This window comes from Ovis canadensis, chromosome 17, assembly GCF_042477335.2.
Source record: "Ovis canadensis isolate MfBH-ARS-UI-01 breed Bighorn chromosome 17, ARS-UI_OviCan_v2, whole genome shotgun sequence".
NCBI lineage: Eukaryota > Metazoa > Chordata > Mammalia > Artiodactyla > Bovidae > Ovis > Ovis canadensis.
Genome location: NC_091261.1, coordinates 68,277,630 through 68,299,602, shown reverse-complemented (window position 1 = coordinate 68,299,602; position 21,973 = coordinate 68,277,630). Strand labels below are relative to the sequence as shown.

Sequence of the window (21,973 nt, the reverse complement as noted above, 5' to 3'; positions counted from 1 at the left end):
TTCTGATACTTCCTCTCTGTTTAGCAAAGTTATAGTGCTCTTAATAAAAAGAAGAGACAGAAATTTTGTACCCCACTAATTTAAAATCGTAAAAGTGCTTTCCTTGGAAGTCACCTCAATAGCACCATACATAAATTAGAAGTGGATTCTGAATAGGTGGTGCATGGAGGTCTTTCAGGACAGTCAAACTATTCTGGATGATGCTATAGTGGTGGGCAGGTGTCATCACACATTTGTCAAAATCCACAGACTGGACACCATCTAGAGCAAACCCTAATGTAAAGGATGGTAGGTTCATTAACTGTAACAAATGCCTCTGGAGGGGATGCTGACGTGAGGGAGGCTGTGCGTATCTGGAGGCAGAGGGTAAATATTCTGGACTTTTTGCTTAGGTTTTGCTGTGAACCTAAAACTGCTTTTTTTTTTTGGATCCAGACCATTTTTAAAGTCTTTACTGTATTTGTTACAATCTTGCTGCTGCTGCTTCTTTTTTTTTTAATGTTTTAGTGTTTTTGGCTGTGTGGCATGTGGGATCTTCGCTCCCTGACCAGAGACCTGCATTAGGAGGTGTAGTCTTAACCACTGGACCACTTTAGAAAAGTGGACTTTATGGGAAGTCCCCCTGAAACTGATTTTTGTTTATTTTTTCTTTTTTAAAGAAGACTAAAGTCTATTTTTTAAAAAATTCTACCATTAGAAAACTATGACTCCAATGTATAAATTTCTTTTTTCCCTGTAAGACAATTTTCTTTGGACTCAGAAGCCAGCCTGTTTCGTATTTTTGCTTGTTTCCTTAACTGCTGCTGCTGCTAAGTCGCTTCAGTTATGTCCGACTCTGTGCGACTCCATAGACAGCAGCCCATCAGGCTCCCCTGTCCCTGGGATTCTCAGGGCAAGAACACTGGGATGGTTTGCCATTTCCTTCTCCAATGCATGAAAAGTGAAAAGTGAAAGTGAAGTCGCTCAGTCGTGTCCGACTGAGCCTACCAGGCTCCTCTATCCGTGGGGTTTTCCAGGCAAGAGTACTGGAGTGGGGTGCCACTGCCTTCTCCGGTTCCCTTAACTAAGTGATTGGTATTGTTGTTCAGTCACTAAGTCGTGTCCGACTCTTTGCAACCCCAAAGACTGCAGACGCCAGGCTTTTCTGTCCTTCATCTCCCAAAGTTTGCTCAAAACTCGTGTCCATTGAGTTGGTGATGCCATCTAATCATCTCATCCTCTGTTGCCCCCTTCTCCTGCCCTCAATCTTTCCGATCATCAGTCTTTTCCAATGAGTCAACTCTTTGCATCAGGTAGCCAAAGTACTGGAGCTTCTGCATCAGCATCAGTTCTTCCAAACGCCAGTCTAAAATGTTTTCGTTACAGGAGAATGCTTTCAGCTTTTATAAAAGAGCCCTTGTCCAAGTCCATTGCAAAGACCTCAAGGAAAAGTCACTGAGCACATCCAAAGTCTGGACAGTATTATGTCATGGGAACTGGTTCCTCCCCTGTGGTCCCAATGGTGCTGAGCGCATCCAATGCTTCTCAGTATGGCAGGCAGGCTTGTGAAATAAAATTCTCTGTAAGGCAATTTGCGCCTCCAAAGACGCACACTCTACAAAAGAACTGGAAAATCGAAAAAACCTTACCGCTTCCCCAGACTTAACAGGTTTCCCACCATTCGCTGCAACACCTTCTTCACGTTCACCACCCCGTACAGTGCCGCGGTCACGTGCTGGCCGATCAGGTATTCACATTCTTTCACTGTCAGCTGCTTGCCTTTCCCAAAAGCATCTATGTAGATGTAGTCGAAGATGTCCAGGGCCGTCCTGCCCAAAGAGCAGCAATGTAGTGAGCTGTTGCTCAGGCTAGAGCTGAACCAGTCAAAACCCCCTAATAAACAGCTCAAATCAGAGACAGAATGTTAACACAGTTGCATTTCTGCTGAAAATATCAAGGCCTTGTTCAAAGTCTGAAAGCTGACCTTTATACATACTCTGATGGAGTAAGATGGCGATACACTGGTATTTAAGAAACAGCACTGGTTTGTGCCATTTAATATAGGTTTTTAGAGACAGTAATCCTTAAACTCACTGCCAGGTATATCTATCCAAAATCCAGTTGAGAGAGGTAATTCTGGAATGCCTGAGGCAGTCAATAAATTCCACAGAGCAGCAGTTACTATGTGTGGAGCCCGGGCCCCTCGAGGCTGTGATGAAAGTTGGAGGAGTCTGGAGCCACAAGGCTTCTGGCCTCAGCTCTGCAGACACCCTCAGGCAGCTCAGGTGAGAACCTGCTCCGGACCACAGAGAGCTGTGTCCCTGGCCTCCACCTCCGCTCCTCCCTTGGAACTGCTCTGCACAAACCCAGCTCTCGCATGAGGTGGCGGGGTGAGGTGGGGGTGGGGGGTGGCTGGCAACCTCAGAGCCAGGCAGGGAGGTGGTCCTAGGAGGCGCGTTCTTACTGCAGTACCTCTAACTACACGGCATTTACCCGAGGAGGATGCCTGAAGGGCTGGGGTGGGACTCTCCGGGAAAGCTGTGTTTTCTCCTTTGAGCAACTATTTCACTTTGATCTTATGCCGACTGCAAATCACGCAAGAGACTTTCTCTTGGGCTGCTAGAAAGTTGTCAGATTTCTTCCTTGAGTCATATCAATAGCCCAGCTTTAGCAAGACATATATAAATGTTCCAGAAATAAGGAATGCTCTTCAATCCCTTTTTAGTCTAGGAGACCCACACAAATGGACACAAGTTTATGGGCAAAAATTCTAAATACAATATGACCAAATCAAATACAGTGATGTATGATCAAAATCTGTATGACCGAGTTAGATGTTCCCTAAAAAACTTCAGCACACACAGACTACAAGAGCAAAACTGTAGGATTCTATCTGTAGACACAGAAAAGAAATCTGAGGGGATAGAAATCCTAGTTATTAATAAAACTCTCAGGAAATTACAACTTTAGAAGGCAGTTTTGATCATCTCAATGAAAGGTACTGCTCCCAAACATCATGTCTGAGGTGAAACTGTAAAGTCACACCCAAGGCAGAGTGCCTGCTATCACTGTTTCTATTCACTGTGTTCAAGAGGACCTAGCCAGCACAGTAAGTGAAAGAGACACAAACATAAAACAGCTGGGGGGGAAAAAAAAGAAGAAACAAAACGTCATGATTCAGAAAATATGATTATCTACACAGAAAGGCTGAAAACCCTAACAAATTATTATCACTAATAATTGATTCAGCAGAGGGGCCAACAATCAACCCAGATTTAAGTATCAGCCATACCCCTGTACACCACCAATACATAAAAAGTGTCATTTAAACAATGACCATTTTCAATAGCAAAAAAAAAGTAAAGGTACCCAGGAATAACTAATAAGATGTGAAAGAGCTGGCTATAGAAAAGAGTAAAATCCTTTGAAGGACATTAAAGATGACTGCAACGTGGGAGCATTTGCGCTCACAGACAGACAGACGGAGCAGGGACACATACACCATGCTCCTCACGTGAATCCGTGAGTCCAGAGAAGCTCTGGGGCCAGCTGCCACACTAGAGCTTCGAGGGCCTGACCACGGACTCTAAAGCTGCGCGTGGGCTTCAGGCTTAGAGGAGCCAGGGTGATTTTGAAGGACTCCACGCGGCTCTCAGCCGCCTAGTCTTTAAGACTCACGATACGGTCACAGTCAGCAAGCACTATGGTCTTGGTGCAGACATGGAGGCCGAGGGCCCAGCAGGCGCGCGCGCCCCCACGGGCCACACCTTCACGGGTCTCAGCATCTGCCAGGTGTCTGCGGTGCTAACAAACCCCTTCACTGTTCGTCTGCAATGTGGTGTACACTCACTGGAGCCTAAACAAGGACACACGATCCTGTTGGCACACACAAACGTGCCCAGCAATGGGTTACTGCGGTCAATAACATGGTAGTTGGTGTTTTAAATGCTCTGTATCATGCAGAAGTCCTTGGTGGACCATTAAATAATATAAACATTTAAGGACGTTTTAGATATTTGGGGAAGTTGTTGAGTTACTCGGGGAGAGGGAATGGGCTGAAAAAGCATTTTTTTCATTTAAAATAATGGAAAATGGGTGCCTACTCTCCCACAGAGAAACTATCCAATACATCTGAAGAAACAGATTATATTTGGGAAATAAGGGAAGCCTGTACTTCCTATTTAAGGAAACACACACGTCATAGAATACAAAAATATGCATGGAAATAAATACTTTCAAACTAAACTCTAAAAGGAGAAAAGGGAGAAAAGAATGGAGAAGAATACCAAGGAGGTGTTTTATTTCCCAAACCCAGAGGTGGAAACACAGACCAGCAACAGAATTCCACCACATGTGTAAAGCATTTGGGTTCTCTCACTGAACCCTCCAAACCACTGTATGAAAAACATCGGCCCCATTTTACAGAGGAAGAAACTTAAGCCCAGAGGAAGCTGAGGTCTGAACCCAGCTGAACTTCAAAGCTCAGCTACTTTCTTTCATTCTGCTCATCACTTCAGCGAAGGGTACCAGGGCCAGTCATCAGGAAGTAGTCTCAAATAACAGGATGTAATCAAATAACTTTGTTTCTTTTCCCTCTAAAGGGCACTTTTAAAGAGAGGGCATCTCTACCCATTTGACGAACTGCTTTCAAAAAAGCTAGACTACTGCTGTAAAGGAGCTTTACGTCCAACAGGATACCAGGTTTAAAAAATAGAGAACAAAACAGAACTCTTTAACCTGGTCTGCAAAGCAGGCACTAACCTTGCCTGAAGGAGCTCCCCTGCTGAGAACATGCCTATTGGCTTTTGCAAATTAAGAACCTGGCAGCCCAGTTCCCTCTCCCCAGCCCAGTTCCCTCTGAGTCCCCCACCCCACCCCCACCTCCCTTCTGTGGGAGGTTTTATGGAAGACTGGGAAGAAACAGCTTAAGAATTCTTTGTCAGTACTGGCACATATATATGGAATTTAGAAAGATGGCAATGACGACCCTGTATGCAAGACAGCAAAAAAGACACAGATGTGTATAACGGACTTTTGGACTCAGAGGGAGAGGGAGAGGGTGGGATGATTTGGGAGAATGGCATTCTAACATGTATACTATCATGTAAGAATCGAATCGCCAGTCTATGTCTGACGCAGGATACAGCATGCTTGGGGCTGGTGCATGGGGATGACCCAGAGAGATATTATGGGGAGGGAGGTGGGAGGGGGGTTCATGTTTGGGAACGCATGTAAGAATATTTTAAAATTAAAAAAATTAAAAAAAAAAATTCTTTGTCACTGATTTGCTTTGGAACAAAGAGACTGAGATTCATACAAGACCCTGAACTGTTAGTCCTTCAAAAGTAAACTGTTTTCTTTGAGATAACTGGAGAGTCACACTCCCCTTGGGAGAAACAAGGCAGAAGAATGCACACTGCCCTTCTCCCCGGAACAGATTATGGGCCGGGATACAATCAAGAGCAAACCAGCTCTCACCACCCTGGTCCCCTTGACAACTTCCGCTGCTACACTTCTCTCAGCACAGGGCAATCACGCGAGGTCAGAGACGGCTTACCCTTCTGCACCTTGGCACCACCTTAGTAAGAAGTGGCTGGGGAAGTTGACAGGCTCCAGTGGGACCCCCAACTGCCGGGCAATTGTCAGGTAGAGCAGAGACATGCTGATGGGGATTCCTGTTCTGCGGATTAACACCTAGAGAAGAAAGCAGGCTTTAGCTTCACACAGAAAACCACACCTTCTCACCTCTTCCACACACCTTCCCAGTCGGCGCCCACTGTGCAGCAGGTGCGAGGATAGGTTTGCAGACTTAAATGGGTGAGTATTTTATTTATTTAGGTCAGGGCTCTGCGGGCTACAGTCCACATCAGGTCGATAAGCTGTTTTGGGATTGCCTGCTTAAGAAGAATTTTAGCATTTTTTTAATGTTTACAAGAAGTTGACCGAACACTATTTCATAAAATGTGAAAACTGTGAAATTCACGTGTCCATGTCCACACACAAAGTTTTACGGGGACACAGCCACACTCCTCTGTTTCTGGATGGTTTGCATTTTGCTTCACATGACTAGGGCAGAACTGAGCGGTTAGGACAGACAGCATTTGGCCTGAGGAGCCAGGTCGAGAGAAGTCACCGTCTGGCCTTCACGGCAAAAGTCTATAGACCTATGGTTAGGCCCTCCTTTGTCTAGGAAGAACTTAAGGGTATTTCAAAGAAAAGTGTGTAAGATATGACAAAAGAAAATACAGGTCTGAGAGAGAGCAACAGAACAGATATAAAAACAGAGAGGTAGAAAGCAAACAAAAAATAAGCATCAATGACGCAGTCGGTCACTCATTTCCTCCAGTCTCCCTGCAGGCCAGTGCAAGAAGGGAGACCTGCTTAGTTTCACTGTTTACTGTTCACAAGAAGCGATCTGACCACACTGAGTCAGAGGCGTACCTATTTCTAGCCAGGAATTTACTTCGACGGTTTTCAGACAAGAGGGGGCACTGTGATGAATCAGATAAAATCCACAGCAATATCCTCATAGGAAAGGCAAAAAATGAGTCTCACCAGGCATTGGCAGACCAACAAAATCTAGTCCTTGCCCTCAAACACTGTACAGTCATCAGAGGTAAGCTCCGCCTACATATATTATAACAGTATTTCCTCTCACCCCCATGTTTACCTGGTGCATATACAAGTTCAAGGCGTTGTAGTAATCCATTCGGTTCCCCTTGAACTTCAGCTGGTCATACAGGACATGGTTCATGGCATCCAGCACCTGACTCTGGAGCTCTATTTCCATGATCATGGAGGACTCGCCTGAAACACAGAGACCTACTCTGAGGACACAAGCACAAATAACGCTGTGAGGAGTGCCCCCAACAACCCGACGTGCAGACACTGGCCACGTCCTAGGAAGGCTCATCAGGTGTTGCCAATGCTGGGTGGAAAAGAGACTATGTGTTTGAAGCCTCTGACATCATTCGGGTGAACCGGTGGTCGTGTTATCTATCGCTTTGAGGGGACATAATGGGAACGCACTGCAGAATTTTCCAAACTAACCAATCACTCTAGGTTTTTCTTTTATAAATACAGCTGGATCCAAAGCAATTCCACACCTGCCTTGAAGGCCAAGCTGGGGTGGCGACTGTTTATGCCCCGGAGGGTTTTGCAAACAAGCTCCACGATGCTGTCAATCTGAGCCTGGATGTCCTTGAGACTGATGTCAGAGAGAGGGTTGCAGTACTGGTCAATATACACCGCGCCTGAAACGAGTAAGAATCATGGGATAAGTTCTTACATTTGCCTTTTCTTAACAGTGGTCATTCGTCCCAGACTCCTGAGGCCATACTCCTTGGATGGTTCCTATCCTGGATGTCAGGCCTGGCTTCTAATCCACTGAGAAGGGGCAATGTGCTTACAACCAAGGAGCTGACATTTCATTATTAATATACCAAAACTCTCTCAGAGGTCAAGGACTTACTCTGACACATATACCCATGGTCTACTGCCAAGAGAGATAAATACCATAAAGGAGCTCTTTTCAGGCTACTTCTCTCCCCCTCTTAATTATAATTCAAAATCCAACAACTCTTGAGAACTCAATAGTATATGACAGCATTTTGACTTGAAAAAAAAAAAATCGTTGAAAGGCCACAATGTCAGATATGCCGTTTCCACAAACTATTCCCCTGAAAGGTTAAGCCAGTAAATGGACTTTGGAGATAACTGGAGTTTGAAGTTAAACAGTTACACTCAAGAAACCCACAGCTAAAAAGTTGCACAGAGCACACCAGAGACACTGTCTGTCAAAAATCATTACTTTACTGCCTCAGGTCACTTTTTAACCCTGGAATCGAAGAGCTAACTTGCTTATCTGTCATAGGATATTTTCACTTGGGAAGCTGTGGGGTCCCTAAAAATCCACAAGGTCTCAAACCAGCTCAGGACCCAGATTCCCTAACTTGATCCCCAAGCGACCAGGGTATCAAGTGACCAGGACCCCAGTTCTGGTTTTTCCACCAGCCCAGGCCTGGCTCCTGGGCCTCCTCGGGACTGAGATCCCCATCAGCCAGGTGACAAGGCTTCTGCTGCATGGCTCTGGGATCCGCTGTGTCTGACTGCTGCTCCCTAGACTTCATCAATGGCATCGCACGATTCTAGTCTGCCACTCAGAACCGGAATCCTGGAGCCAACCTCTATTCACTCAACTACTTAAAATATCACTGCAGATGCTAACTGCAGCCATGAAATTAAAAGACACTTGCTCCTTGGGAAAAAAGCTCTGACCAACCTAGACAGTATATTAAAAAGCAGAGACATTACTTTGCTGGTGGGTTCACCAAAGCTATGGTTTTTCCAGTAGTCACGTATGGATACGACAGTTAGACCATAAAGAAAGCTGAGTGCTGAAGAATTGATGCTTTTGAACTGAAGTGTTGGAGAAGACTCTTTTAAGAGTCCCTTGGACTGCTAGAAGATCAAACCAGTTAATCCTAAAGGAAATGTCCTGAATATTCGTGGGAAAGACTGATGCTGAAGCTCCAATACTTTGGCCATTTGATGTGAAGAAATGACTCAGTGGAAAAGACCCTGATGCTGGGAAAGACTGAGGGCAGGAGAAGGGGATGACAGAGAATGAGATGGTTGGATGTCATCAGACTCAATGGACATGAGTCTGAGCAAGATCCAGAAGTTGGTGAGTGACAGTGAAGCCTGGCGTGCTGTGTCCATGGTGTTGCAAAGAGTCAGACAGGACTGAGCGACTGAACTTAAAAAAATGGTATTACTTTATAATATTATAAAGATGAAAGAGAAGTTAATTGTTTTAATAAATAATTAAGCTCATCAAGTTATTCCTGACTGTGGAATAAACAAAAGATGACTCTCAACTCCAGGACACATATGCGAAGACTCCAGAGCACTGAAGATATTTTAATGAACTGAAGCAGTCACTTCAATTCCTTCTGGATAGCATAACCAACAAGATCAATCAACAAGAACCTGCGCACGGCACTGCAGAGTAGATCTTGATTCTAAGGCCAAAGAACCAAGAAATACAGTGGCCACTGGAGAAAGGATGGACAGGGTTTACCAGCCACTGCTGCTGTGTTAGGCTGGAGGCAGCAAAATCTGCAAGCGCTGCAGCCATCAGAGAAACTTCATGCAAATGAAACCTGGAATGAACCTGGAGAGCGAGTAGGACATAGAATGGAATCCTAAAGAAAAGGGATACCATCCATGAGGAAGTGAAGCCAGGTACCTGTGCGTAGGGTGCCAGTAAGGAGTGGCCTGGCTGGAGCAAATGGCACATTTTGGAGAGTGATGGAGAAAGGCCTGACCAAATTAAGGAGGGGACTGAAAGCAGGCAGAGAATTTTAAAAAGGACGTCAGCGGGCCACGTGGCAATATCACGGGGAGTGCAGGGAAGGCTGGGTTTCAGAGGGGGCTGGCACTGTATGCTAGTGCCTTGGGAGCCAGAAGGGGCAATGCCCATGAAAGCAAGTATTGCTTAGAAAGCTGCTGCTGGGAGAGGCAGGGAGGCCTGCAGGAGACCAGGAAGAGAATGGAGACATGACTATGAGCAAGGGAAAAAAAAAAAACTAACGCACTGGGTGTATCACTGGGAGTAGGGAATGAAAGTGAATGAAGAGTCACACATATATTTCATAACCATAATCTGCGGGAGTGTCTGGGTAATATGTTAGGAATTTAAAATCGTTTTTAAAAAATGAAGTCACATTGTGTTCTCGTCCAACTGGACAGGAACACAAAGTTCTCCCCATCATCTTGCCTGTCCACAGGACTTCTTTCCACTCACTGCTCATTATGGACCGGCAGACTCACTGACGTGCAGGAACATTTTGTCCTCATTAAACTCCAACCAGAAAGGTTAATAAGGGATTTGCTCAAGGTCGCATGGAGACAAAACTGGACACGTTTGTTTCTGATGTGGAAATCAGACTTTAAAACTTAGAAAAACCGGGAATTAACCTCCTTAGCTAAAATATCAGCTTCATACTTTGAACTGACAGTGCATCTTTAGAAAACACTCTTTGGCTGACAGCTGAAGATTCTGACCAGATCTTAGCTCTAAATGCAATCAGACCATATATCCCAACCTCCAGAAGCCCGTGTAGCGCAGTTTCCTTCTCCACTGCTGCTTCATCAGGGCCACTTTCCACCGCTGCTCTTAAGGGCAACTTAGCTGACTATCACAATATCAGTGCTGAAGTCTCACCTTCAAGATACGATTCATAGTCATCAGGCTGTTGAAGAAAAGCCTTAAGATTATTTAAAATTTTCTGCTGTCGTAGGTAATAAAGGATTTTTTTGGCATAGTATTTCCAGGTCAAAGCTTTTCTGGAAAAAACAAACAAGTTAGCAATAAGTCAATAAGAATTAAGATACTAAAACTTTCCATTATCCATTTCTTTATGTCATACTAATCATACTGTGTTAAGAGTCTACTTCACAAGAAAAGTATAACTGGCTCACAAGCACAGAGTACTTATCATGGAAACAGCAGAATTTAGGACTTTGAATTTGTAATTTACCACTAAATTAGCTGTGCTGAAATTCAAGAAACAGTTATCCATTTGGCTTCAGATATACTAACAGGAAATGAAAGAAGGTGAGTCTCAGGAGACAGGCGTGAGGCACCTGAAAGCTTGCTGGCCACTTGGCACCTGCCAGCGCTAACTCAGGCCTCAGGCTGCGGCTGTCTCATCCATTCTCATGGCTTCAGACACCATCCATACTGACAGCCCCCGATTTATTTTCCAGAACGGATTTCTTCCCTCAACTCCACACCTGTATATCCAACTGCTACAATGATATCCCACCTCAGTATCTGATGAGACCTTAACTTTCTTCCCTTCCTAGGGTCATGCCCATCTCAGATGGAGGCAACTCCATCATTCCAGGTGGGCCAAACCTTTGGAGTCATCCTTGACTCCTTGCTTTTTCTCAGTCATATTCAATCCATCTGCCAATAGTTATTAGTCTTATCATCCAAATGTACCAGAGACATGAACGCCTCACTAACTCAACTAAACCACCAGCCTCTGTCACCTGCTTCACAGCAGCTTCTGCTTTGAACAGTCGTGGTCAATGTTCAACAGGGCAGCGAGAGGACTCCAGCTGACGTGTGAAGTCAGCACAAAAGTCCTCTGCCCCAAATTCTCCAACGGTTTTCCACCTTGCTCAAAGTAAAGTCCACGTCCCCATGATGACCGGAACGGTCCTCTACACTCTTGCCCCAGTTGCCTATCTGACTCCTCGGTTCCTGTATCACGCCCCACCCCACTCAGTCCAGTCACCAGCCGTGGGGGCTTTCTGACCGTCCCTTCATCAAAGCTGGTAGAGCTCACACTAGGCCTCCTCACCCTTAGGCACTCAGTTCCTCCTGACTAGAACATCCTTTCCCTGGAGAGCTGCAATCTGGGCCCGCATCTCCTTTCAGGTTTTGATTCAAATGTCACTTTGAGTAAGGCTCTCTCCAACCACTCTGTTTAAAACTGGACCCCCCCGACCCCCGCTGCCGCCACGACTCGCTCACCCTCTTCCCTGGTTAACAGTTCTCTAGAACACTTCTCATTTCCTAATAAATATTTTACTTTGTTCAGCACCTCTCTTCTCCACTCGAGTGTGAGCTTCCTGAGGGCAAGGTTTTTAAGTGTGGCTCACTGCTGTATCCTCAGCACCCAGAATAATGTCTGACACCACAGGTGCTTAGTAAATGACTGCTGAGCAACTAAATTTCTCCACCAGATCTTTCAAATACACACAGGGATTGTGGAAAGTAGCAGGGAGTTAATGATTATCTTATCTGCCTGGCTTCATAAATAAAGGACTCTTCAATTTTTAGGGAGTAAATGAAAATCAGCAGAGGTTTTACCAGCTTTTTAATCTTTGGGTTGTAAAATACTGCAATTGAGAAAATCACATCAATCAAATAAATATCTTAATTACTACAAGGGAAACACCCCTGGATCCCCCACTCAGGCCAAGAAACAGAACTTTGAAGAAACCCTGGAAGCCCTCCATGGGCCCTCTCCCCCCACCCCACCCCCACCCTGTGACAATGATCACAATCTGTGCTCTGTGGTCATCACTACTTTGCTTTTCTCCAGAGCTTTCACAAACATGCATCCCTAAAAACTCCAGACTAGTCTGGTAAGACTCCTTTTAAGTCACTTAAAATTCACAGGCTTCCCCTTCATCTTTTTTCCCCCTCGTATTTTATTTGTTGAAGAAACCTGGTTGTTTGACCTGTACTTTCCCATAGTCTGGAATTTGCTGACTGCATCTACGTGGTATAGCTTAACATGTTCTTTTCTAAATTCCTGTAAACTGGATGTAAAGGCTTGATCAGATTCAGATTCCATTTACTCTTCATAGGTGGTAGTGAGTTCCGTAAGAAGGCAATCGTGCCTCGGGTGTCTCTTTCTGTGATGTCAGCAGTGATTGCTACTCAAAGGCCCAGGTCCACTCATTCACCAAAGACCCTAAAGTGGTGATATTCTAATTCAACTATCCCTTTTCATTACTAGCTAGAATATTTTACTATTAAGAATAATTTCCTCTCATCTATTATCTGGTCCCCCAGCGGCAGCGTATGTAGGAAAAGGCGGAATAAATGCTCACTACTTTCTTCAGATCCCAAAACAATACTTTGGGTTGTTATTATCCTCCAAAGGTGACCAATTAATTAGTTGTTGTTAAGTATTATGAGTTTACGTTCTAGTTACTGTCCATGCGGATGACTGAATCATCACATCTCTGACCAAAGGAAGCCTCCTCACGCTGGCCCATGAACACTTCTGACGTGAAACACTGTTTACTTGTCTAAAGGAAGCCTCCTGTCCATGGATACTTCTGACATGAAATACTGTTACTTTCCTTGCTCTCTGGCTCCAGGCTTCCAAGATGCTCCCGGGGCATCTTTCACATTTCCTGCTCTGGACCTGGTATCAGCCGTTTCTCCAGAAACCCTGGCTGCTCCTGTGGGAGGTGCGGACAGAAGACCAGCATCTGAGGACTGCAGATGATCGTTCTGCTGGGCTGGCGCCTGCTTCCAGACCGTTTCAGTGAGTCTAGCGTGTAAGTGTGTGCACATGTGCACACATATATACCTAACACACACTTCACTGCCAAGTATGAGTTCATACTGCTACATCTAATTTAAACTCACAACTATACAGCTTTTCCCTTCTATTTTATATATATATATATAATATATATATATATCTTTTTTCCTCCAGGAGAATCCTATTTCTTCAGGATACCAGGGATGAATCAGAATGTCACATGATCACTTACTTATTTTATTCCACATCTCTCTCTTTCACACACACACACACACACACACACACCAGCCTCAGAATAACAAAACCAATATTCTCATCACCTTGATGGTTCCTGAAAACAGGGAAACATTTTGCTCATACTCTCCCCCATTGTCTGTTCATTTCTTTTGGAGAGGTGTACTGTATCTACACAGAGCTTACAGCCACCACATACAATACCTTTGTCCCTATCAACTGTCACTTGGATTTAATTCTACAAGTAAACCTATACTTAATGTTCACCACTAGTCCTTGTATTAGGGTCTCTCTGGTTATTCTGGTTGTTTGAAGCTTATTTTCTAGCACATTTTTCAGGCAGAGCTCAAAAGTCCCTGAGTTACTGCAACTGGATAAGTTTCTCCACAGCTCTTACATCTGGAAATCAATTTGGCTGGATATAAAAATCCTTGGCTGACATTCTCCATCCTTGGATATCTTAAATGTGTTCCTTTTTCTCTGGAATAGACTAATCCTGTTGAAAAGTCTGATGGTATTCTGACTTATTCTCCCTGTAACTGGCTTCATCTTTTTCGCTTGGATTCTCAAAGGACTTTCCTGTCTTTAAAGTTCAATCTTTTTACTGAAATATGCTTCAGTGTTGGTCATTCTGGGTCAGTCTTAACTATGGTGTATGCTCTTCTAATATGCTGCTTCAAATCTTTATTTACTCCTTTTTAAGACCACGAAGAATGTAAATGTAAACTGTTTTCAAATATCCAGGGATTAGTGCCTTGGCATTTATGGAAACTATGCTTCTTCCTTCCTATGCTTTCCATATTGAAACAACAAGCCATTTGCCAAGAATGAATATAAATAGGGTCACTTATGAAAACCAGCGGGAGAAGGCAATGGCACCCTACTCTCCAATACTCTTGCCTGGAAAATCCCATGGACGGAGGAGCCTGGTGGGCTACAGTCCATGGGGTCGCTAAGAGTTGGACACGACTGAGCGACTTCACTTTCACTTTTCACTTTCCTGCACTGGAGAAGGAAACGGCAACCCACTCCAGTGTTGGTTGCCTACTCCAGTGTGCCTGGAGAATCCCAGGGACGGAGGAGCCTGGTGGGCTGCCATCTATGGGGTTGCACAGAATCGGACACGGCTGAAGCGACTTAGCAGCAGCATGAAAACCAGCACCCCAAAATATTTACAAACATGAAAGTATTCTGTTATTAAAAAACAACCTGCTTTAGGTTTGAAATATTTGTCAGGCTAAAAAGTAACGTATTTATGGTATCTTATTTCTTAAAAAAAACTATAATAATATACTTTTTTGCTGGCTATTCATATTTAGTCTTTGTAACCAATCTGGTAAGTAAAAAAGCAGTACTTCATTATTATCTAACATTGATCTGAATGAATTTAAAGGTATTTTTACTAGACTGTCAGTGCCTGGACTTGCTTTCCTGAGAATGTTGTTCTCTTATCCTTTGTACGTTTTAAAATTTCTTTTCAGAAATTTTAAGTATTCTACTGACTTTCTTTACAGTTTCTTTGGTCATACAAATCTTTTTTTCTTTTAACTGCAAAATCATGTCTTTTTTTTTTTTAAGTGCCTTTGCATTACCAGTCATGGTTCAGAAGGAATTCCTAGATTGCACACGAAGTCTCCTATTTTCTTGAAATTTTCATGTGATAATTTAAAACTTCAGGTTGTTTAATCTCAGAATTTAATTTTTGTACACGATGCAAGTTTTACTTTCTTCCAGATGGATATTCAGTTATGTCCAATACCATTCATTAAATAATCCATCTTCTCCCCTCTGAGCTTGAATACATTATCTTTCATGCTGGGACATGGCTTTGAATGATCCTCTGCCACTGATGGAGCTATCCATTTTTATTCAAATTTTGTAATGTTTGATAACAGGTAGCATTATAATAGGTTCTAATATCAAGTGGTGGAAGTTTCCTATTGTGTGCGTGTATTCAGTCACTCACTCGTGCCCAGCTGTTTGTGTTCCCATGGACTGTAGCCTGCCAGGCTCCTCTGTCCATGGGATTTCCCAGGCAAGAATGCTAGAGTGGGTTGCCATTTCCTATTCCAGAAGTTTCCCATTGTGATTATTTAAAAACTGTTTTTTCTGGCTCTTCTTGTGAATGTATTCTTCTGTGTATATTTTATGACAATACTATCCATTTAAGACACACAAAACTCTTGCTGGATCCTAAATGGAACAGCACTAAGTTTATGTACTGATTTTGGAAGAACTGACATTTTTGTGATAGTAAGTCTTATTCAAGGACATGCTCTGCCTTGTGTACTTAGGCACTGAGTTGTGTCCAATTCTTTACAACCCCATGGACTGTAGCCCACCAGGCTCCTGTGTCCACGGGATTTCCCAGGCAAGAATACCAGAGTGGGTTGCCATTTCCTCCTCCAAGGGATCTTCCCGATCCAGGGATTGAACCTGCATCTCTTATGTCTCCTATGCACTGCCTTATGTTTTTCAAACAACATTCTATAGTCTAACTTAAGAAACTCACTCCTAGGAACTAATACTTAGAAATGAAAGCACTAGAAAGATCACTCTCCACAGTAACACAAAATGGAGAAGAAAATGGTTATTATCAATAGAGGGATGGTTAAATAAGTCATGGTATATACTACAGAAAAAGCAGGCAGTCATTATTAAAGGTGAATTTGATTTTTACCAATTGATCAGGACAGATTTCCACAGGGTAATGTTGAATGAGGAAAAAGAGATATTTATTGAAAAGTACCTATTATATGATCTCAGTTTTGTAAAGTAATGATCCCCTCCATCCTCATGTATATCATATTAGCATGGGCTACAATCTAGGTTGTCATCATAAATTATGGGAGTAGGGGCAGGGAAGGCCAATGCAAATGGAGGGAGAAGAGAGGAAGGAAAGGCCACATAAATAAGAAAAAAAAACAAAGTCTGCACTAAACATCCAACCAAACCCAAACAACCAATAAACTCAGTATGTATTGACTATTTACGTATTTAAAAGTCTATATGTATATGTGCGAAAAAGAGAGGTCGACTTTTATTTTTAAAGCTGCACAATACTATTAGATCACACTTCAATTCATTTATAGGTAAACCAAAATAGAAACAGGAAAATGACCTCTGCATCAGGACTCATCCAAGGCCTAGAATAGTGACACGCCTTACCTCTCCTCACAGTTGCTCCACTGACAGACACTTCGCTCTCCTAAAGCCCTTTGACCACAGTAAAGAAAAACGCCTTACGCCTTGTTGTGAGCTATTTCACAATGAGCTCTCTTAAGGAAGATGTTAAAATAGCATTCTTATCTTCCATCTCAAGTCAAGTTTCCAGAACTTTTAGAGCAGAAAATATTTGTCATAGGTAAGTCAGGCTGGAAGCCAAGTCATCTTTCAGGTAAACTAGAAATTAACCTTTACAGCAGAAAATACAAAGCATAAAAAACTTTAAGCAACAACCAAGAGACAAAGGGTTCTTCTTGATCAGGAGAGATGAACAACTCTACCAGATATCTACAATGTCCACGGCTAAAGTAAGATCACGTCTTACCAGAATTCAGAAACTATGAAAAATTATCCATTAAATACGACATGCCTCTAAGAAAAATATTTTTTTTAATTCAACTCACAACAGGCAAGTTTGGCGATGACAACAAAGAAAGGATAATTTGTGTTACCCAAACGACATAATAGACATAAGTACCCAGAGCACAGTATTTGACACCCAGGAGGAATAAATACTAATTCTCCCACAAGGATTTTTGCACCATTTCTTTAAATATTAATTGTCTTGGTGTATTTACCTTGTATACACAGAATTTTTCAAAAACGTACTACAGCGACATGAATGTAACATGAAACATTTGAAATACACGTCTCATTGTTCAGCCACACACCTATTACAGCAATTAATCCTGGGGTTATTAGTAAAACAAACTCCTGATAGAACTACAGCTTACCTTCCTTCCATATTTAGGATACACACCAGCTCATCCTCAAAAAATATCTCGGGGCCCTCAAGATTCTCAATGTCACTGAAACCATTACAAGGGACCTATGAAGAAGACAGATGCACAGAGGCCTCAGTAAGGAGTAGCAATGCTGTTGTCTCTCACACACAAAGTTACAAGCAAAGCTGTTCACTTCCAAGGAAGCGGTAACACCTCTCCCACACTATCTGGCACCACCCACCCACTAGGGGAGAAAAGGAACCTGTGGGTAACAGTAATTTGTTCAAATCATATTATTAGCTGCAAATGAATTATATTTGGAATTTATAGACTGGAATTTCTGAAAGTGATAACCCAGAGTTCTCACCTAAGGAAAAACAACTCTGAAAGAAGGACTAAAAATATAAAAATCATGTCTTTCCCAGTACCTATTCTGTGCTGGCAACACTGTATTCAACTAGGAGTCCAGGGCCAGAGAAGGAAGTCTAGGGGTTTGGGTGACTCTGAAGGTTGAGGCATGTTTTCTCCTCTGTAAGTTGAGTTGGTGGTGCCGATGAGCTGTAAGATCCCCGCCCCCTTGGTTTAAAAATTTGATTCCTTTTCCCACTTTTCTTTCTGAAAGTCGGCAGGAAATTTCTTGTCAGCCTGTGTGCACGTGGAAAACACAGGAGCACAAGGGTCCTGAGCCAAAGTAATCATCTACCCACAGATCAATCCTAAGTACAGTCCTGCTATGTTCAAAGTCCTCGACACACTTCTAATCATGCAGAGGTGCAGGGAAAGACGGATCTGGGGAAAGACAACAATGCGCCATTACTGGACAAAGGCTCGGGCTGTTAAACATGCACACAAGACCAGCTGGACTGTAAGCAGAGGCTGCAAACGAGTGGCTCGTGTCCAGTGCATCAAGCACATCCAGCACCCCCACGTGTATGTGTGCAAACATGTTTAGACCAGTGTAGAATATCTGTGACTATGAGCGCTTTTAGCCAGCATATGGCTTATCCCAAATAGGACACAAATTCAGGTCATTCTGACATCAACAAACACTTGTTTATAGAAACAAATTACACTGGAGAACACCTAAGCTTTATTCTTTATAGGGAGAGATATTCAAATCCATGCCACATTCGAATTTTCCCTTTCAAAAACTTGAAAGGGATTGTGTGAACTCATTAAAAGTAATTAAAATTAGAAATCGGAATTAATGTTCAGTAAATCAGGATAAATCAGACTGGTTCCACTTCTGGACCTCCAATCAGAAATAAAATATTAGTGCTGTCTCTTTTTCAGAATGTGCAAAAAGTTAAGAATCAGGACCGCATACAGAAACTTCTGTGAGACATTTGGGGAAGGGAAACCAAACAAACCCATGCATTTAAACAACATTAAAAACAAACATTAAAAACCCCACAACTTTTCAGAAATAATGTATATGAGATGGTATCACTGAGGGAGTAATAATTCTCGCTTTATGGGTAGCTTTTAATCCTCTGTTACCTTAACAAATAACGCATTCACTACCAGTTTGAACCTGCAAAGCCAGAGAGAACTGTATTAATTTTGTCAACCATTCTGGGAAAACTACTGGGTGAAATTTGTAGTGTTCAATCATGGATGATACCCCCAATCATGTAGAGACTGCAAAAAATACTGTCTAACTCCCTTAAAGAGAAATAGTGCTGATCTGGATTCCCTCCACATTGCGGGCAGGTCCCTCCCTCTCCATCCCTCCCCCCATTCTCTCTGGCTTTAGAAAAGTAAAGCTGGCAGGGACAAATGGCTCCGTGTTGTTGGATAGGAGGAAAGGACACAATGACTCTTGCAGCCATCTAAGTGAGGAAGGGACTGTGAGCGCACTGAACAGGGAGATAGCAAAAAGAGCTGGATGAGCTAATGCCTACAGACCCAGACGCAGACCACCGCTAGCAGGCAAATGCTTAGAGCTCCATCAACGGATCCTTACGTGCTCTGAAAAGAACCTCTTTGAGAACGAGGCTACAATCTTCCGGGCTTCTAACCCAGCTTTTTGCCGAACTTTGTACTCCTCCAACCAATTGACGTAGTCGGTGGGGCTGTAGTGTTTCATAAGGGAAGGCCACCTACAAGGAGAAGAACACCCCCTCAGCTTAACAGAGACGCAAAGGCAGAAGAAATAGGAATCAAAAGCAGCTTTGGAAAACAGCGAAAGCGGTTGGGTTTAGGGATCAGGGGCGGCCCTAGCGAGGGACCCAGTTCAAATCTTCACCCGGCGCGCACGCACTCGCATACACCGTGACCTTGGCTTAACAGTATCAATACTGTGTCTTCACTCCCCATTTATAAAATGGGGACAGTCGTAGCAACAACAATCACAGTGATCGCAATCACAGTTAACATTAATTGTGCGCCTCCTAAGAGCGGGGCCCTGTGTAAGGCTCCCCATGTATCAGCTCATCTAACCACCACAGTAAAAGATAGGTCTTCATCACAACACCATTTAAAGTCGATACATGAGGCTCCAAAAAGGGAAGCTGCTACCCGCAAGGTCACACAGTGAGTATGCCAGGGCCAGATTTTATGCCGGGTCCTAACCGAAATCTGTGCTCTCGGCCAACCGCCAAAGGGATGCTGCGCCCGCTTCCCTCAAAGGGCCGTTAGGATCACTGCATCACCGGGTCCGTGTAAACATTTTAGCACGGAGTCGGGCACAAAAGAAGCGCGCAGGATGGATCAGCGGTGATAACCACGGTCGTCATCCTTGATGGGGGGCCGGGCTGCTGGGCGCTTCCCGAGACGCAATCTGGGCATCCGCGGGTCCGCCTGGCGTGGACGGAGGGGCCAGCGGCCTGGAGGCCTTTGTGTCTCTGTCCGCGGGAAGGGGTCCTCCCGGGGGTGGGGTCCGCGAGCCGGCAGGGAGGCGGCGGCGGCTCGGAACAGCCAGGCCGGGGCCCCGGGGTGGGGTGGGGGGCGCGCAGAGAGAGGGGGAGCGCGGGCTCACCTCACCCGGAACTGCTCCTTCCACACCTTCCCACTGCCCTGGCACAGCTCGCGCAGCCGCCGGCAGGTGCTGGAGACGCGGCCGATGTCGGCGGCCGTCAGCGAGCCGCTACACAGGATGTACTCCAGCACCTCTCCGGGCAGGTTGACCAGGCAGCTGAGGCCCGCCGCCTCGGGCACGGCCTCCTCCACCAGCGCCGGCACCACCTCCATCGCGCTGTCGACCGCTGCCGCCGCCATCTTGTCCGCGTACCTGGGGCCCCGCGCGCGCGCGCGCGCGTTTGCTCGCGCCAGGGCGCCCCCTTGGCCCCGCCTACCCGGCTCGAGGGGCGGGGGCCGAGGTCCCCCCGCCCGGCTCCCCACGCCCCGCCCAAGCCTGTGGCCACAGCCCCACTTGGCCCCGCCCACTCGCCTCGAGGGGCGGGTGCCGGGGTCCCCCCGCTCCCCCTCCGCTCAGGCCCGTGGCCACACCCACCTCAGCTCCTCGCCCCCTCTTGGCCCCGCCCACCCACCTCGAGGGGCGGGCGCTGGGGTCCCCCCTCCCCCACTACAGCCCAGGCCCGTGGCCACACCCCGGCAGCCCCAGCTGCTCCGGGAGGGCTGCGCCCCTGGCCAAGGGAAGGAAACACGTCTTGGAAAATAACGCCGCTGTGGGCCTGGGAGCTATGAGGGGACAGGATTAGTAGCTTCCATCCTCCGCAATCACCCTAAGAACTGTTCTTCCTCCCAAGTTACAGATGGGGAGACTGAGGTTCAGGGAGATAAATAGACTTGTTGGGAGTCCCTTGTCCTAGATTCTAACCCAGATCTACTTGACTCTGCTTGACTGGATGCTAAACCAGTATGCTCTAATAATAAAACTCATGAGTGGGTGCTGTGCCAAGCATTGTAAGCACATTCTTCACGGCAGCCTATGTGAGCCCGGCTGTGACAGGTACCATATTTATATTTGATCTACAGATAAGGAAAACCTAGTTCACAGAGATGAGCGTACTCATTAAAAGTGACAGAGACAAAAAGTGGTCAAATCTGGATTTGAATCCTCCAAACAGGAGTTCCCATTCAGCTATGGGCAGGCACTCTCTTTTTTCCCACACCTGCACCTGTTTAAATTTTTCAGCTCAGTTTCGTACCAGGCCCTGTACTGTGTGCCTTGGGGACACAGAGGTGGATAAGACAGTGTCCTTGCCTCCCAGGAGCTCAAAGTCCTCACCCCCTCCCCCAAGTTTACCTTGTTTCTTTCCCAGTGGTTCCTGCCTTGGAAGGGGCTACCCATCCATGCATTCCTGCAAAACTGGAACCTATTGCCATCCTTCTCACTTCTCTCTCCCTCACCATCTGGGTCCAAATGCCCAGTAGAGCATAACATCTCCAAGCCTCTGCCTTCACATCTATGAAATGGGGATAACAATAGGTCTTCCTATTAAATGAAACAATGCACATACATCAGTTCCCCTCGCTGAGTAAGAGGTAAATCCAAAACCTAGGAGATGGAAACAACCTTATTTCTGTGCTCTTAGTTTTGTAGGCCAGGAAACGGGGAAAGGCTTAGCTGAAGAACTCTGAGTTGGAATCAGGTGGTGGCTCCAGATTTGAAGCTTTCAACCACTGCACATGCTAACCACGGTTAGATCTCACAGGACCTGGAAAAAGGGTTGAGCTATGTGCTAACATACACTATTTATATTCAGATGCCCAATACAGGTTAAGATTTCTGTGCCTCAGTTACTTCAAAGAAGCTTTTCTGAGGGG

General features: G+C 44.9%; 1 protein-coding gene across 2 annotated transcripts in view; it reads right to left on the bottom strand.

Moving 5' to 3' along the window:
• The window catches only part of FBXO21 (F-box protein 21), a 37,452-nt gene extending 16,762 nt beyond the window's left edge, over window positions 1-20,690 (bottom strand). The window contains exons 1-8 of one of the 2 annotated variants that reach the window (XM_069557573.1): window positions 20,223-20,690; window positions 19,209-19,344; window positions 17,252-17,346; window positions 10,208-10,329; window positions 7,086-7,232; window positions 6,650-6,786; window positions 5,537-5,673; window positions 1,629-1,808 (exon numbers count right to left, since the gene is read on the bottom strand). In XM_069557573.1, the coding sequence (XP_069413674.1) occupies window positions 1,629-1,808; window positions 5,537-5,673; window positions 6,650-6,786; window positions 7,086-7,232; window positions 10,208-10,329; window positions 17,252-17,346; window positions 19,209-19,344; window positions 20,223-20,461 (1,193 nt within the window). In that variant the 5' untranslated portion in view covers window positions 20,462-20,690. The remainder of the gene's footprint in view (window positions 1-1,628; window positions 1,809-5,536; window positions 5,674-6,649; window positions 6,787-7,085; window positions 7,233-10,207; window positions 10,330-17,251; window positions 17,347-19,208; window positions 19,345-20,222) is intronic. The other variant, XM_069557574.1, reaches the window with a different exon arrangement.
• Between the last annotated feature and the right edge of the window lie 1,283 nt (window positions 20,691-21,973).